This window comes from Python bivittatus, unplaced genomic scaffold (genome assembly GCF_059951505.1).
Source record: "Python bivittatus isolate LINGU-HERP-01145 unplaced genomic scaffold, Pbiv_v1 ctg000850_np1212, whole genome shotgun sequence".
NCBI classification, from domain to species: domain Eukaryota; kingdom Metazoa; phylum Chordata; class Lepidosauria; order Squamata; family Pythonidae; genus Python; species Python bivittatus.
Genome location: NW_028277112.1, coordinates 53,176,368 through 53,195,024, shown reverse-complemented (window position 1 = coordinate 53,195,024; position 18,657 = coordinate 53,176,368). Strand labels below are relative to the sequence as shown.

The following is an 18,657-nucleotide window of genomic DNA, read 5'->3' as shown; positions in this document are numbered from 1 at the left end:
TGGCCTTCCTTCCTAACTCATCTTCCTCCTTGGTCATGTTATCCTCTTTAATACAAAAATAAGAACTGTTTAGTTTGGAGACGGTTCATTTCTGCTCTCCTGGCACTTTAATGAATGTCTCAACATTGTGCTTGATGGAATGGTCATCTCTGTACACGGTTTACTTTCTGACACACAAAGTTCTTATGCCATGCCCAGTTTGCCATTCAAAAACCTGCCCTATAGTTCATTTCTGGGAAATGCTCATATGGAAGTAATGTAAGTTATCAAGGTCTTTTGGAGACAATTACTAGTAATATATCAGCAATGGCAGTCTTACACCTATTAAAATATCTCAAGATCTGCACTGAATCAATTCTTAGAATAGATACTTAACTTCTGTCATTCAACAGTAATGCATCTTTTTTAGTAGTTAGATTTTCAAAATGATATAGCAGAAGGTGTAGGAATATCACAACAGCAACTAAGCTTCCAAAGTCACGTTGAACATTCCAAAGGTTGAAGACAAACACCTTATGCAGCTTCCGCAAAGAGTTGGAAAATGATTTAACAATTCATATAATTGTATTATTAACCAATAAGATCCAGCAATATCTCTACATCGACTGGCATATTTAGCTGCATCTTTCTACTCAGCAAAAAAAAAGTGGAGTTTCCCAGGTACAACCTTGTTGCCCATAAAGCAGTCCCAAAATCTGCTCACTGAGGGAGACTGTATCACCTTTGTTAATTGCAAGGTCTTGTCTTCTGAGCATTCATAAGAGTTAAATGGACCTCGGTCTGATCCATCAAGGCAATTTAGATGCCCTTAAGTTATGAATGAGGCAATTAGACAGTGACTGTGAGAGGAATTCATATGAATCCAGATTTCACTCTCTCCTCCATTAAGGTGTCAGTGCTAAACAAATAATTAGATGAGACATTACAGATACTGTGGGACCCCCGATACACTATTACAGATGGATTGTCATCCAAAAAATGGGTCATCACTCCTGTACAGAATTAATTGGGAAAAGCATGGGGCAGATATAGGCAACCCAGCTTATATCTCATTTTAAAAGCAGCATTAGATAGTAGCTGTGGGCAAGGTTATTGATTTATGTTTCATTGTATAATAGTTGGGGGGTGCCTAACTTTTGATGCATAAAGGCTACCATTTTGTGCGATCCCTAGCATACTGGATTATTGTTATTACTGCTTGATTAAACATCTTATATCAAGTTACAATAAAGCAAGCTACAATAAAAACCTACTTCTGACTCAGATGATCAGTAGAAAGACATAACACAGCTGTACATAGCTCATGCAGAGTGATTTTTTTTCTAATTCTCATTGAAGCTGTTGTGCTAAAATTGGAGTGGTGCAAAACATTTGTTTTTCCAGAAGCTTTGATCATTGTAGTATCATTTTATATAGCAGTATCTTTTCCCCTGGAGCCTATGCCTTATTAAAAAAAGAAAAAGAAAAAAAAGCAAGCTGAAGAATATATTCAGCCTCTGAGGCAGAAAATGTTTGCAGAAGTTCCAGTATTAAATAGCACAGCAATGGGATATTTATTCAAAAATGAAGACATGAAATGTAAAATGAGTCTTAAGATACCTATAGGTATCTCAAAGTCACCCTCTGTGGGAGATGGGCGGCATACAAATTTAATAAATAAATAAATAAAATAAATAAAACAGGTAAGAGGTAAGCTTTGCAAGAGAGAAAATCAGGGTTTGTATCTCTACAGACAAGATTTTCTTACTGCAGATATCCTGCAAAGGAGAGAAGCAAGGCTGAAGAACTTTCCCATGCTGTTTTCCAAAATCAGTGCCATGTCACAACCGACCACATGTGAAGAGCACAATGAAATTTCATTCAGTGTGTTTGTTCAGAGTGTGACTTCTGTCCACCGTTCATCAAAATATGTTATTGTAGCATGGAGGATTTGAATGGATAAACCAAGTGACTGACAAAAAGACTCCTGTGAAGTTATTAGAGACCAACTTTATCTCAATAATAATAATAAAAAAAGTCTCACTGTAATAGCTGAAAACTCTCCCCAAAAGGAAGGAAGAGATATTAGAGGGAATTTCCCCTAGATAATAGGCTTGGTTCTATAGAAATTCTGTTTTGTCTTAGTTAGATATTATGATATGAAAAACAGAATGAAACAGATTTATTGAGCTGAAGCAGGAAACTGACAATTCTGCAAGGGAACTCCTTCTAAGTTTGACGTTTTAATAAACAGTGTCCTTTTTGTTCTGTTCAGATTGAGCAAAAGTGGAACCAGATGCTGGAAAATGCATGGAGCTAAAGCCAGGTCTTTATAATTTAGCCCCTTTAATAGTTCCCAAAGCTGTGGGCATGCTATTCTCTTCTGCATCTTACCCATGCTGCTGATGTGAAGTGCTAGTGACTTCTGGCTTTCAGCAGATGCACACAATGTGTGTTCCATTATTCTAAGATGGAAGAAAACTCTCCCCCAGGCAAAGCTGAAAACCCTGTATTTCTTTGAAAATGTAGCTCTAATCATAAGAATCGATTTTAAAAAATAACTGGTTTATATAAGCATTGTATAAATCCAGGAGGTTCAACTCCAAGGGAGTTAACCTCACTTTCTGATGACATAAGCAGTGGTTGAAGTACTGAGAGCTCAACACATCCCCCTATCTGTAGCTGAAGATGCCTCACCAGCTATTTCTAAGGTCACATCTTCATGATGCAGCCTTCATTTCACCTCCAGCCCATAGCTGATGCTACCTAACTATCCAATCTGATGTGCTGTTTTCCATCTTCCCCAGAGTAGTACTGGCCGAAGCACGAGAATCTACTCACTGGCACTTGTCAATAGTGCCCCTAAATACCTGTATTTGAAACATAGAATGAGAGGGGGGGAGGGAGGGAGGGAGGGAGAGAGAGAGAGAGAGAGAGAGAAAGAGAGAATGAACACAGGAAAATATAGAGAGATAAAAAGCAGAAGGAAGAGCAAGGGAGAAAGAAGAGAGCACAGAATATATAAATGATATAAATGAGGAAATATGAACAACAAGAAGAGTGATAGTACAAGACAGATGAGTATTGGAGCAAAAATAATAGAGAGGGCAATGAAACCAGTGAAGGAATTGCACCTAGAGCAGATGATGGAGCCAGCAATAAAACCAAAGTGAGCCAAAAACAGATCTGGTCGTAAAGCTGACATGATAACATTGGTAATGGAGCCAATGGTAGAGCTGAAATGATGGAGCTGTGATGGACCTGCAACAAAGCCAATGATAGAGCTGTTATGATAGTTGGCAATGGAGTTGGTGATACAGATGGTGGAACTGATGGAGACAGTGATTGAGCAGATGGTGGAGGTGATGACGGATAAATATGGCTAGTTTCGCTACACTTCTATATTTACAATTTCCCCCCTCATTTTTATATTTGTACCTGTAATTCAGCACAAGTTGAAAGTCTAAGGAAACTCATTGGGTGATTTTGGGCAATCACTGGCATAATGCTAAATCATTGGGTGGTTTCTTTGGGGCTTGGTATAATATGTGAAACTGTCCATGATGGCTCAACAATGTTTGGAACACTGGCTTGTTTGATAAACAATTTGGAAATGAGCTATTAGGTCCCAACAGGTTCTATCTCACAGGATTTTTATTACAGGGACAAAATGAAAGGAGATCTCCATGTGTGCCATCCTGAGATCATAGAGAAAAGGTAGGACATACATGAAATAATAAAAATAAATAAGTAAATTTCATGAAATGGTCTTTGGTTCATGAAGCAAAGAATTTGTTAGATGTTAAGGAGACACAGAATTATTGTGTTTTGCTATTAGAAACTAATGTGATTACCCTCTCTCATAAAATTCTTCTATTTTTGCTTTTGACTGAATCAAGGTATCTATGCCATTGCTTATATCAATTCAATAATGTAATAATAATAAATGCAATAATTCAATAAGAACAAAAAGCCAAAACCTGTTAGAAATACAGTTCCAAATGCTTTGATTTTTTAGAATTTGGATTACATTTTTATTATTTTGCATTAACCAATCTGATGTAACTATTCTTTAGTCATTCCTGCATTTCTCAGGAAATGCCATGTTACTGACCTTCCATTGGAAAGATAAAGCAACATGAAAAAGTTATTACAACATAACTGTGAGGAAAGGGAGTCATCTGGCCTGTTGGTATCAGTCAGAAAAGCCAGCCACACGCTTTTGCTCTGTTTGCTTTTCTTATTCGGGTTTATCAGTGGGCTTTTACAAACAGAACATTACTCATAGAAGGATCTCTTAGGAGATGGGTCAACAAGAAGAGCTGATTTGTCTTTTGCTCAGTCATGATGACTCCCTTTTCAACACAGTACTTCTGGTTTGCTCTTTTCTCGATCCCACTGGGAGTTTTATCCTCCTACAGCAAGACTGTGTCTCCATAAGAATCTCATACACTTCAGATTGAAAGAATGCTGTGAATTTTTCAAGACAAGCATCTTATTTCAAGCTGGAGTTCCTGGATTCCTCAGATATTGAGGGTTATAAAGTCATTTCTTAGATATTCATTTTACTACATGTGACTTTTACTGCATAATAATTTTTTGAAAAAAATACCAGATGATTTCTCCTTAATTTCTTTATTTTAATATCCTTGTGTATCTTAAACACAATTCAATGCTAGAACAATTCTGATACAATAAGATAAATAGAAATATAGAAATATAACAGTTTCTGCTACTGCAATTATTGCTTTAAGTAGAACCTTAAGAACTACAGTGCAGCTACCATCAAACTGTTTTTTTAAAATGGTGTGTATTAAACTAACTTCCTTACTGAACAAAGCAAAACAAATGTAAATTAAAGAATCTTTACTGAACAATTGTTTGACAATACAGAATTAAACTCAAAAGAAAATAAGCAAATGTCCTTAGCATATGGCCATCATGTTCCCTAGAATATATGAAAAAAAAGGCACACAGATTATACTAATGTGTACTGGGGCCTTCAAATGTCAACATTCCTCAAAATAACTGTACGATACATAAGACTTTAGATTGGTCCATCCATGATAGATACATCCCGGATCAATTCCTGCTGCTCTGTAAAGCTTCTATTATGGTTTTGTTATATTCTGCAACTTCTTTCATCACGTTCTTCATTATGGGCCGATAGTCACTCTCCTGGCTTTTTGTAGCTATAACTGATTATATCAATTAAGGGAAAAGTTCTCCAATAAATATCAAAGCTACAAATAAAAAACCCCCATCAACTCCTAATGCCTAAAGAACTGAGGGAGGCCATACTGAAAAAAAAATTTACTAATCATCTACCTTTCTTTGTGTGTATCATTTTGCCAGGCAGAAAGAAGGCACCCAGATTGAGAAAACTCAGAGCAGGTTTTTCAATAATATTTGCTCTCAGTTAACAGCTAACTATTGCTGCTGACAATATGGCAGCAGGTTAAGCTGTTGCAACAGCTCTCGATTTCAAGTTGAATCTCACATGATTCAATAGGCAAAATCTATTCTTTTCTAAAAACAATCAGTAACCACTTCTGAACAAATCCAGTCTCTTTGGATGGAAAAGGAAGACCTGCATAGCTTTCACATATGTGATAGTAATTTATAGGATGTGAAATAGCTTTCATTGTACAAGGAGCCTGCTTCCCCCCTATATCATGGTCCAGGGTCAGTAAGTTGAGAATAGGCCTGATCCACCCAATAGGTACACACACAATATAGAAAGACATGCTTAAAAATCACAGACAAGCAACTAAGTTTTTTTCCTGTCATGATTTAGTCTGCTCACACCTGGATTTACTACTGATGCCAGCTGTAAGAATGAGATACAGAGGCCAGATGTTATATTATGTCATGCCCCTGAGTACAGGATTTTACATGATACCACCATCCCTCCAGTGAGTGCGCTGTGTGTATTTCATGGTCAATACTATTGATGCTAAGCACCCTAAAGGCCCTTATTATGCTAAAGCACTGGTACAGCTTCACCAAGAAGCTGAGAAGGAACAATGAAAACATGTGCCATTGCTAGAAGCAAGCTTGTTGTGCTTATCTGGCAAGCCACCCTAGAAGATGGGTGGCTGGCAAGAGCCATTCGGTTTTGCAACTACTCTTGTTACCCATCTCAAGATCTTGGTGGAGCTTCTACTGGTCAAATAAACCCAGTAAGCTGCATATAAATCCTGTGTCAAGGAAGCAGCCATCAACTACTCTAAACCAACTGCTTCGTTCTTAGGTTTATTTACTGTGTTTAACCAAATGATGTATTTGCATGTTTCGTTACCCAACAAGTAGATTATATTTTGGTTCACCATGATCTGAGAATGCAGACAACATTAAACAAGTCTAAATATATGCACCTGTTTTAGTTTCTTATTAAACTCGGTGTAATTTGTAAGTGTTTGCTGTGTGCCATTGTTGTATTCAGAAAAAAAAAGTATCTTAGCTAAATTTATTCAGAGTAAATGTCAATAGAACTTAATAAAGACTTGCTTTGCAGGAAGTATTAGTAGTAATTTGCAGTATTTGACAAAGGTAATACCTTCAATGAAAACAGAAAGGATACATTCTTTCATAACAAAGTTATTTTGTTCATGGTGTTGCCACTTCCTTTCCAAATTTGTAAGCTGAAAGTAGAAAATGAAAAATATGGTAACAGCAAAAATGAAAATTGTGCTTCCACTTTCTTAACATGTCTGACCTCCTTTCTATTCATTTGTTTAGCTATGTTGCTTTCTGTTAAGCATTCAGATTAAGACTAATTACAGTTTAATCCTCTCTCTCTGTATGTACACACACACGCACACACATGTTCATATATACACATACATACACACATGCAATTTTTATAGTAACAAACTGTTAAAAAACAACTCATTGCAATGAACACTGGCTTCATGTATGTAAGACACAGAATTCTCCTAGTCTGCTTTTTTGGGGGGTGGGGGTGGGAATTGTTTTCAAAATATCTAACACATATTAAACTATAGTATGCTCTGTGCTATACAGGAGAAACTTCCTCACTTCCATAGTTGAATTTCCTGTCTGATGCCAGAAGGTGTGATTAAGAACTGGTCTGCGCTGAGAATAGTCTAACACAATTAAGTTAAACAGTGGAATTTCAGCCATTCGCTGAGCATAAATAACAAGGTTATATGGCTATTATATTTATGGCTGCTTCCTAAAAATACTACCACCAATTTGCTTGCCTGATACTACTGTTCAAACTTTTGGAGTCAAAACATGTAGGCTCCTTACAATGAATCTTTCAAAAACATTTTGTGGAAGTCAACATGTTTACTTTAAGAATATCTGACCGTAGAATGAAAATTAGAATATGAACTGCTGTATATATTAAAACAACAACTGCCTATTAACATTTGTGTTGGAAAAATACTTTAAATTTTATTGACCAGTAAACTTTGAGATACCAAATAATAAACAACAAAGCCCATCGTATGTTTTACAATTGTTTTCTGTGCTATACTCAGCATTTAAAGTTATCAATTCATATTATAACATTTTATATAGCTTTTATATGCTCTATATTATTGCAACACGGTAGCCTCCATGTTTACTACAGAAAGCTGAAACTCAGTACTTGTGGAACTTTTTGCACAATAAAAAGCAAAATATGTTCCGGTTCCTACAGAAATTATTGATGAGCTGGAGTAAATGATCAAGGTTTAAACCGTGAATAAATTTAGAAATGTTTATCTCAATAGTATACCAAACTACCCATACCTCTATCCATCCAGCTTACATTTTTCTCAGTGTTTTATATCAAGTTTCATTTGTAATAAACCTAGCCTAACCAAAGGTGTTGAACCAGGAGGGAGATATCTCAATGTAATCCTGCCACGCCTCAGCCCTTTCCCACAAATCTTAAAATGCTGTGATAAACCACAATCTTCTATTATTTTTATACTGAAAAAGTGTGGTTTCAGAATTCTTCATAAACTAGGATCAAACTATTGTTCCATAATTTGATTTCTAGGGAATGTTTAATCCTCTTTTCTTAGTCTGACACTATGGGAAAAGTAAGCTTAAAAAGTACAGAGTTAAATTGACAAATAGAATGGAGTACAGTCTGCGTGCATTCTTGGTCTAACAAACCATAGTTCTAGGATCATTGTGAAACTTATCTTCCGATGTACAAAACCAAAACACAGAAATCTGAAACTGAGTATTTCTAATTCTTCTGAAGAACTGGCATTTGAAGAATGGGTGGAGGAATCTCTTCCTCCACATTCCTACCCTCAAATTAGCTACTTGTCCCTGTAGAGAAACTTTAGATACTGGCTACCATCATTAGGGGCCAGAGTGGCCTGGAATAAATTAAGACATCAGAAGTTTATTGAGTATAAAAATTGTGCAAAATCTGGCATGACTTCAGTGTGGCTACTTTTCCCAGAATCATCTCAATGTCTCTACTCATGTTTGTAAGAAGGCATGATTGCAATGTGGTTTAGAGGTTTATAAGTGGAAGAGTTCCATCCTTCTTTTTAATTCAAATCTGCCATCAGTGGTATTTACTAGAAAATATGTCATGTGTCCCCACATGTTAAAAAAACTTGTCTAAAGAGGATTTGAAGGAATTCAATGTATCTTCACAATTTACCTGTGCATGTGTCTCATTCTCCTGGAGCTGCAACTTTAGGCCTTCATATTCTCTATTCAGATGTTCCATAATTTTCTTGAATGCATCCCGGTGTTTTGCTAATCTTTCTTTCTCTTCTTGCAGTTTCTGAGCATGAGGAAATAATACAAAGTTAATCCACTCAATGAGGTAAAAAGTATTTATGTTTATAATTAAGCCTCTAGCACAGCATATACTATAAAGGGCACTGCAAAATGAGATAGAACTGATCTGTTTTTTAGAATATGACTAAAGTAGCCAGCCTTTGGGTTTTAAGTTATTCTATCTTTTAGCAAGTGGAAAAATAGAAACCTGAAGGTTTGCATGAATACAGACTTTCAATTTCTTTAGAAATGAAAATTCATACCTTATATATGAATCATTTCTTTCTTGTTCCCTGTGCTCATGCACTTATTGTGCAATTAATATTGATTCCCAGCCAGTGTTTATGAACACATGGGCCTCTACTATTTTTTCCTAGCTTTTACTTTCTAACACATTTCCTCTTCTCATAAAATCTTTTGTTCAAAGTAATAAATGGTACTTAAATGTTGAAACACTTGATATAAATAATGCACAATTAAAATAAAGGGCTCTAGTATTCCAGAACTATCAGGAAGATATAGTAGGATAAAACTGGAACCGTTAATGACTTATTGAAGGAAAACACAACAAACTTCAATCCCCAAGACTCAAATCAAGCAGTATGAGCATGTCTTCCAATAAAGCTTCAACTGGGGAACACCTCTCAGCATGAATGGGAAACAGAAGGGATTTAAATCTAAACTGCATTTATCAGTTACCGAACGTTAAAGAAAATTGTTGAAGTGAATCTGCAAAATTCTTTCCACTGGGGAAAGAGTGGCACAACACTATCATGACTGTAGGTACTTTATTTTGTTTGATCTCCTGAGGTTAGGAACAAAAGGAGCAGTCATGAAATGGGAGACAGTGCTATCTTGCAGAGTAAGAAGAACACAGAAGGATGAGCAGTGGTTCAGAAACTGACACTAGTCCAAAAGGCAAGGGCAAGATTGTTATCTGGTACACCTGGTCACTGCCACAGAACAGTGTTTGTTGAAAGAACTGCACTAGCTGCTGATTTAACTGGGTTTAATGCTTTGGTGTTAATGTATCTATAAGACTTTATGATTTCTCTCAATTAAATGTCATCTTATGGAACCAAGGAAGCATGCTGTCACAGCTCCTATTCTTTGGAATAGCATCCCCCCAGATATGTGTATGGCTCCCACTCTTCCAGTCTTCTGGAAGTCCCTTAAGACCTGGTTCTGCTCCTGGGCCTGTGGTTAGGGTATCTGTGGAGCCCCTGCTGTGATTTTTTTTTTCCAGGTTTTGTGAATGTCACTGTTGTTGTCTTGTCCAGGCAGTTATGCTTTCTTATGCTATGTTTTTAACTGTATTTTAATTATATATTTGATATTCTGAAAGTTTCCCAGAGTTTTCTTGGAATTAGGGTTAGGGTTATAACTGCTTGATATCAAGAGTCCTTCCTGCTTATAGCTATCAGACACCTTCTTAGTTGTGTCATATCCTGCAGATATCTGCCTAACAGGAATAGGGTTTTTTGCACTGTGCCTTTCTGTTGAACAACTTGAGATAAGCCATGTATTTTACTCATTTTGGCATTCTGACATTTGGTATTATTTTATTTATTTTATATGCCACAATTTTATATTGTACCTTATCTTATTTACTCATGCCTATTTTTATTATAATCATAATACCACGTAGGAATACTGTAGAAATAAAATTATAATTCACCATAAAATTTTAGTACCACAAAATTATAGTAACATATTTAAGCTAGGAGAATAATAAGTAAAAACATTGGTAAAAAGCCTAGATGAATTCCATAATGAGCACTATGAATATTTAACATAACCTCAAGCTGTTTTGCATGACAGGCAACATGTGACTACTTTAAATTATAATTCCCACCAGCACCATCTTCTCCTTGCTGGCACTTCTAGTTCTATAAGGTAAGGAAACATAGTGGGGACAGACTGAAAATGCACCTTCTTATAAAAAGAACAAGGCAATGGTAGAGTGGTGATTTGGAAAAACTGATCCCACTGCAAGAGAAAAGAGGGAGAGGCTGTTTGGGTTGGCTTTATTTATCGCCCATTCTAAACATCCATTCCTACAGGGAAGCATCACTAATTTTAACAGCATTTCTTTCAAGTGAGAAGAGTGCTGTTTAAAAAAAAGATAAATGTTATTTTTAGAAAATGTTTTTAATGCCTTTTCAATTATAGGCATAAAACAGTTTCTAAGCAATCGCTGATTTTTAAAGTTTTTTTTACTGGTTTGATCATTAAGATTCTCCTGGTAAGAATGGGAAGCTACTTGAAGCAGCTGGCTTGTATCTTGGGTTGCAGCAATAAATATGCAAATATTACAACTATCTGAGTTATTACTGACAGATCACATGGCTCTGCCATACCCACTTCAGATAAGATATGGAGAAATAGCCCAGCTTTATTTCACTGTGCAATTAAGAGTAGAAGCCCTACTGGATTCAGTGGAGCATAATCCTAAAAAAGTGAGTATAAGACTGCAGTTTCTATATAAAAGTTTTAAAGCAGACCCAAGATGAGTTTCTGTAAAATATTTTAGTCTGTATTTTAAAGAACTGGGTCTCAAGCACATTTCCCAATTGTATTTTGAAGAGATGTCACACAGAAGAGAGAGTGCACTTATTCTTATTGTCCCAGAGGGCAGAATCAGAATCAGTGGCTTAAAACTACAGGTAATCGTTGTAATTCACAACTGGGACTGGCAACTTGGTCATTAAGCAATTGCTAAGTGAAACTACAACTTGCTTCTGATCTTTACTTCAGCTTTCCTTTGCTTTATAGACCTGCGAAGGTTGTAAATGCGAGGATTGCTTACAAAGCTACTTTTTCATCCCTGCTGTAACTGCGAATGGTCACTGAATGAGGCAGTCCCAAGGTGAGGACTACCTGTATAAAGAAGCTAGACATCAGGAGGAATTTCCTGATTGTATCATCCAATGGAATAGGCTGCCACATGAAGTGGTGAGTTCTCCTTTGTGAGATGTCTTCAAAGAGAGGCTTGGTGGTCATCTGTCAAAGATGCTCTAGGGGATCCTGCACCGAGCAGGAGGTTGGATTAGATGATTCCCAATAGCCCTTGCAACTCTGTGATTTTAGGATTTGGACTGTTAATTACCTTTTTCTTTTCTTCTCCTGCTGTTTTCAGAGCAGGCAGATTGTTATATAGTTCCAAGTCCTTGGTCATCTGTTCAATTTTTTCTTTGAGAGAAGTCAGTTCATCAACCATCTTTCCTTCCAATAAGCCCATCTTCTGGAGGTCCATCTGGAGACGCTGACTATCTATAACAAAAGAAAACTGTCTAGTATGTATTGCTGACATACAGTACAGTTTATTTTCCATCACAGAGAACTGGATAACTAAAAACAGTTACTTATCCAAGAAGACAACTAACTCCTGTTTGCCTTATTCACCCTGGCTTTGGTCCAGTAAAGCTCTCAAGAACGTTCTTATCTTTTGCATACAAATATCCATTATCTGATGAACCAACAGTATGGCAAAGACTGGTGCTGAAATAGTTTATTGCTTGCAACAAGAGCTGCCAAACAGAAATTAAGACTGTTATGCTTCATTTATATTTGTGAATAAAACAAATAGTATGAAAAAGAACCCATTACCTTCTTTAGTTTTAAATTATCCAAAATGTTATAAACTCCTGGTAATTATGCTGGTAATTTAGAAGAGAAGATTACTATAATTGAAGGAAGAATTCAAATAAATGCTGATCCTTTGTATACCAATTTTGTTGACCCACAGTAGAGACCACCTGGTATCTGCAGCTCTGAGGCCATATTTTAAAAATATTTTTAAATATTGAACTTACATCCAACTGCTACACAGTGCTCCCTATGCTCTGGCCATTTTTTCTGTAAAATAGACTGATACCTGTCCAGTTCCAGAAACACCAAATCCTTAGATACTCCAGAAATAATAACTGAATCTCCGTGCATGTGAATACTAATTTCCTCTTATGCTATGCAGGGTCTCATCTGGGAATTTCAGGCAGACCTATTCATACCTCAGAACTACCTGGGTTCTATAGATTGAAAGATTTTCTATTTAGGCTTCAATGCAAGATATGGAGATATCAAATTAGCTTGCTGGAGGAAAGTAGTGCATATCATCATGATTTAGAATCCTAAAGGTGTATTGTTAATTCCTTTCCTAGATATAGTTTAACTCCTTCTATCAGGTAGGCAGCCTGTATTCCTGGCTGGCCTTCTGCTTAGAGGATACATGAGTTGTGCTCCAAAATAATGATTCAAGGATTCAAAGTCTTGCATAGTGGAATGTCTGGGAACTGGTAAAAGTACAGTCACAGCTAATTATATTTCTGAGATTAAAGAAGAGCTGAAGTCTGGAGTTTCATTTTGCATGTTACTTGTATTTGTGTTGTGATGCAAGTGCTTGTGTGTATGAGAAAGTAAGAGAGAATAAGCCTTAGATGAAATTCAGTAGATGGCACAATAATATACAATAGCTTAATATTTTTTGGTGCTTACATATGTATATGGGGAAATGCGCCATGCTTTCTGGAGAAGGAATGAAGAGGCAGGGCAGGCATAATCTGGCACCTCTTGAAGCTCCATGTTCCAGTAGGGGCCAACCACCAATCTCTAGAAACTGCCCCCCCCCCCTTCACTCTCACTGCCTATATCCCTGTCTCCACTTAAGCAATGACAAAAAGGGGGAAATAGTGGAGTATCACATACTTGTTTTACTTGCGTCGATTGTGCCTAAAGAGAGAAGGCAAATGAACAAGCAATTACAACAGCCACAGGAAAGATTCAGATCCACTGAAGGATATAATGCACTGGGCATACTGGTCAAGAGTACCTTAGGTTTGAAGCCAACATACAGAAAGAGGGACTGTAGCTCAGTGGTAGAACACGTCTTCTGCACACACAGAAGAGGAACAAGCAACCATAGTGAAATAGAATTCTTGTAGAAACTTGAGAAAGGACAAGGTATTGATATTGTCAGAAAAGCTCTCTGGCCTATATATATTTTGCACACATATTTCACTTTGTATGTATTGAAAAATCTCAATTTTGCTAGAACATCTGCAGCCTGTCTGTCTTCTTTCCTGCAATGATGTATTCCTAAGGATCTGATAGTAAGCTGATAATAAAAGCCTCCTAAAGATAAGGGCAGCATGGCCATTGGTGAGCTCAATATCCAGAGGCCTAAGAGAGTTGATGTGTTTTAAAATACGACTGGATTTTTCTTTAACTTCACTGTGGACTGAGATTTGCAGATGCACAGCAGCAAAAACTGCTAGCTGTGGTCTTTTCTGCTGCTCTTTGGGCCCAACCAACTGAAAGAGCATCAGAACATCATTTGTTTTTTTTCCTTTCCCCCCTTCTGCAGTCATCTTTTCAAAATACTTATGGTACTACTGCATTATATGATCAGTGCTGTTAACAATAAATTACATCAACTGTACCTTGTTTTCCAAATGTGCATTGCCTGATTGAATTTTGGAGTCTCTCTTGACTACTGGCAGTTTAACAACTCATGTTCTACATGTGAGCCTTCCAAATTCTAACATCCCACCCCCTGAAGAATGCCCCTGAACATCAGCAACAAAGATTGAGGAATGATGTCATTTCCTGCTGATTTTCAGCAACAGGAAAAAACCAGGCCCTCATGTTGATTGAACATCTAAAAAAGTAAAGCAAAAAACTAAAAATCCATCAACCAACAAATCCAACTGCCCCCAATTTTAAATATCTGTTGTTGTTGTTACTATCACTATTATTAATATTATTCACAACAATGTGAAATCACAGCTACCAGTTCTTTAGCTGGTGTTGGCCTTCACTCGCATCAAGTTCTTCCCAATAACCTAGAATGTTGTAATGTATTGGCACAGTATTATGTGTGGATCCAAGCAATGTGGCCTTTTGTAAGTGACAGATGGAAATTTTGTCAGTGCACAGATTTTCTAAGTGCCATCTAAGGCTTTTTGGTATGGCACCCAGTTGCCAATAACTACTGGAACCACCACTGCCGGTTTATGCCATAATCTTTTATATGCCATAATCTTTTATATGCCATATTATGGTTTGTCGCACAATCAGCCAGATATTTAGACTGGATTTGGCATTTTTGTCCACCTATTGAGTCCTTCCCAAGGGATGATGCTGATGCTGATTTGTCTGCTGAACAATTGTTCACTCATGGTGAACACCCAAATTCAAGATTCCTGCCTGAAATCATAGAAAGCTGCTGCTAAACAGCATAAGCAATATCAAAAGAGCAACAATTTGCTTGGGGATAAGACAGTTTCGTTCGCTGAACAATCTGGAGAAGGTACTAATTTTCTTCATCCAAATACTATCCTAGAGTAAAAAAAGGAAAGGAAAGGGGGGGAAAAAACAACCCTTCTCTCTGGGAAGAGACAGGAAGAGGATGCAGTCCAGTTCCTTCTGATATGCCACTAAGTCACAGACTTCAGCAAGCAGTGTGTACATAGTAGCAAATTCTGAGACAAAACTGCTTTTGTGCTTTGACCTAGGGAAATGTTAGTGGGAAATGCTGCCATCAGCAAATCTGTTTACTCACAGAAGTTTCCTTTAAGGAGGGAAAGACAGACTACTCTGAAATGGTATTTTACACAAAGAGTAACTTGTAGCCTTGAAGAACTTTTCTAAAATGTGGAAGATTTGTTACAAAGCAAATAGGCAACGTGTAGATTGTTAAGGACATGATTTCAAGAGCAGCAGAGTCTCACCTTACTTTTAGTTGGTTAAACAAACCAGCAACCACAACCATAGGGATCTAAGCAGTTTAAGGGAAATAAAATAGAATAAAGATTTGTCTTGTTGAAACAGAGTTCAACTGCTTTTTTCATCTCCCCTTTAAACTGCACTTTATTTATTTGTTTTACTATGCAATTCTGGTTTCATGACCTGGCTAAAAGAGAGAGAATAACTACAGGTTCACAATTCAGATATAATAGAAACTGTGGTTTAATCAACTCCACAAATGTTCCCTTTCAGAATGTACCCAAACCATACAGAACTTGTCAAGGTCTGTCCCCCAAAATGGTTGTTTCCTAAATTAATATATTTGAAAATTGATAGCACATTTTAGAGTTTTATTCATAGTCTGTAAAATCTGTGTCTTGCAACATTCTTTGGTGCTCAGCAGCTTCTGGAAGAGGTAAAAATAACTCCTACTTGAAAAAAATCAGCTGTATTTGTCTGATTCTATACCAGTTTCAAAAATGTTATTTAAATATACAGTGTGTGTGTGTGTGTGTGTGTGTGTGTGTATTTCCATTTATATAATGTAAGGAAAATATGTACAAAGCATAATTCTAATCATCCAACCCACAGAGAAAGGGAAAGCAATATAAAGTTGATACCATGTGGGGCAATTTGATATGCAGTCTGAGCAATTCAGTAAATAGAGCTAGAAAATTAGTCATCTTCAGATATAATGATAGTTTGTTTGAACCACAGCTCATCAAACAAGCTAGAACGGTGTTCACAAAACTTCACATTGTACAGATACGGAGCAGGGAAAACAAAGACACTCCTTCTTAAAGACCTATGGAGAGCTCTACTATATGCAAAAAAAACCCCAAAACAAAAACAAAAAACAAACCCATATTTTTTCCTTTTCCAAATATGACATACCACAAATTGGCTTCTTAAGTCTTATCATAAACCTTTTCTCTCAATAATCCCTAATATAATTTGTAAGTTTAGCTACTCTTTCAATCAAAAACCTTTTCCAGTGCTAAAACCTTAGTGGTGAACAGAAAGGATGAGCTAGGAAACAGCTGAATCCTTGAGAGACAAATGGGGCAGAGTTATTTTTTTGTAATGGAATAAATACATTTCAAATGTATTCTTGCCTTACCTGTACCCAGATTTTTAGCAGTACTCTGTGATTTTTGCATTTCACTTGATTTGAAAGTGAGATCTTCCTGCATGATCTTCAATTCTTGATTTGTTACAGAAGATATCTGCTTCATACGACTTACATTCTGCATATTAAAACAAAAACATAAAACTTTCCAAATATGTTGCTATGTCTAGTGGCTGATCAATGAAACGAGCTGGAGTTTTTCCATAATAATCATACTAGTTATAGTAAATATCCTTAAAAAAGTAATGTAAATATTAGAGAATCTATCTCAAAAAAAGCGCTGCTGTGTTATCTGTACAAATCATTTTATTACTTTACCCCACATAATGAGTCAAGGCTAAAGATGAACAAAATGTTAAAGGGTTACAATAATTTGAAGAAATTCAGCCAAGGATAGTTGTTTCTTGCAAAAATAACCCATTCCTTGTGCTATGGAAAACATCTTTAAAGGCAATGTATCCTAAAGGAAAACTGTTTCTAAAATGTTAATGGGACAATCCGATTCTAGTTCAGAAAGTGAGACCAACCAGTTCTAAATGAAGCTATTTTCGCTGTAGCATGCCACCATAAGAGGTTTCACTAAGAAGACTTATTGAAATCTAGTGAGAATGCTTAGTCCACACAATGAACAAAGAATAACAACAACAATCTAAAAAAGGCAAAACTGTAATTAAGTCTTAAAGGCTTATTCTTAGGGGGGAAAATACAAATTTGATGTAAGGGCAGTTCTTAGCCAAGTATATGAAATGTAATTACTACAAGGTTTAAGTTGTGTTATGATTCTTCGGAGAAATAAAAAGCATATTTGACAATCACTGTCCTGTTTCACACCATATGAGATGAATTGAAATATGAGGTCATTTTTTTTTTCTTGGGCTTAAGCCTAAGGTACCAAAGGAAGAAACAAAAGCGATGGGAAAAAGAAGAGAGCAGAAGCAAGGTAAATTCATATGCAATGATAGCTTCCTATGAACTATGTTTTAAAAGCTTTGGAAATGTAACCCCACCTTAAGTTCTGACACCAGTGTTAAACAAACCAAAGGTTAATCTGTTATTCTAGTGACTAGGATCTGAAACAGATTTGAAATGTGTTTCAGATCTTGGGGTAAAAAAAGAAGGAAGCATTTCAGGAAGAAAAAGACTAAGGTAAGGTTAGGGAGCGTTTATTTCCAAGGCTGATTTTTCATTTGTTAACTGTGTTTAACTGGAAACCTAATTAAGAGGGAAGCTAGTACAGTATTTAAAAAATCTCAATGCTTCCCTTTGACCTATGATTTCTCCAGTTATGGTTCAGAACCCTCGGGGGGGGGGTCTCATAAAAATTTAAGGGAGTTTACATTCACTCCCACTCTGCCTGGACATGGAGCAGTTGGTACCAGACCAGGCTGTATGCAGAATCCAGCTGCTGGAACACACTTCAACAGCCTTTGCACTCACAGCAACAACTCCTCTGGCAGCCCCAACCTGCTCCTGAGTACTCTCCAACACAAACCAGAAAGAATCAAGGCACTCTTTTCTCATCTTCCTCCTATCCAAGGTGACTTTTCTTGGGGGGATGTCATGCTGAGTTCTGACAGTGAGCTTGGATGCCCACTTCAGGCAGTGAAATACTGCTTCTCTTTTCCTTATGATAGAAGGCTGACATGTTCTGGCTGCCAGTCTTTCTGGAGCACATCCCCCATGTGCTACACTTTCTTAGGGTGACTACTCTCAAGATATGAAGACAGCTATTTCCTTGGTAGCTGTTACTAGAGAGGACATCTCCCTCCCTCCCTCCCTCTGGTGCCCATACTATGGCTTCCTTCCTTCCTGATTTGTATGCAATTCATGATGAGGAGGGAAGTCTTACACAAATTCAAGCATTATTTTAGAGGGTCACAGCACCATAAAGTTTGAGAACTCTTGACACTAAATCACTGTAATATTTACCCTTCTTTGCATTCTGAAGAAACAAAGAACAAAGAAATAAAAAATCCAATGTTATTACCAAATGGCTTTATTATTCAACAGTGTGACTAATATATTTTCAACTTAATTTAAAATTA

The 18,657-nt window shown here is 36.7% G+C and overlaps 2 protein-coding genes across 5 annotated transcripts in view; one reads left to right on the top strand and one right to left on the bottom strand.

Annotated features, from left to right (window-relative positions):
* Positions 1–4,390: 4,390 nt before the first annotated feature.
* The window catches only part of IFT74 (intraflagellar transport 74), a 48,215-nt gene continuing 33,948 nt past the window's right edge, over positions 4,391–18,657 (bottom strand). Inside the window, exons 16-20 of one of the 2 annotated variants that reach the window (XM_025169669.2) lie at positions 16,604–16,730; positions 11,849–12,012; positions 8,618–8,743; positions 6,563–6,623; positions 4,391–5,177 (exon numbers count right to left, since the gene is read on the bottom strand). In XM_025169669.2, coding sequence (XP_025025437.1) covers positions 5,062–5,177; positions 6,563–6,623; positions 8,618–8,743; positions 11,849–12,012; positions 16,604–16,730 — 594 coding nt within the window. In that variant the 3' untranslated portion in view covers positions 4,391–5,061. The remainder of the gene's footprint in view (positions 5,178–6,562; positions 6,624–8,617; positions 8,744–11,848; positions 12,013–16,603; positions 16,731–18,657) is intronic. The other variant, XM_007433018.4, reaches the window with a different exon arrangement.
* Positions 11,170–18,657, top strand: part of LRRC19 (leucine rich repeat containing 19) — a 30,929-nt gene continuing 23,441 nt past the window's right edge. Inside the window, exons 1-2 of one of the 3 annotated variants that reach the window (XM_088130422.1) lie at positions 11,170–11,198; positions 17,495–17,552. In XM_088130422.1, coding sequence (XP_087986548.1) covers positions 17,525–17,552 — 28 coding nt within the window. In that variant the 5' untranslated portion in view covers positions 11,170–11,198; positions 17,495–17,524. Of the gene's footprint in view, positions 11,199–17,494; positions 17,553–18,657 lie in introns of those variants that run through there. The other 2 variants (XM_015888894.3, XM_088130424.1) reach the window with 2 other exon arrangements.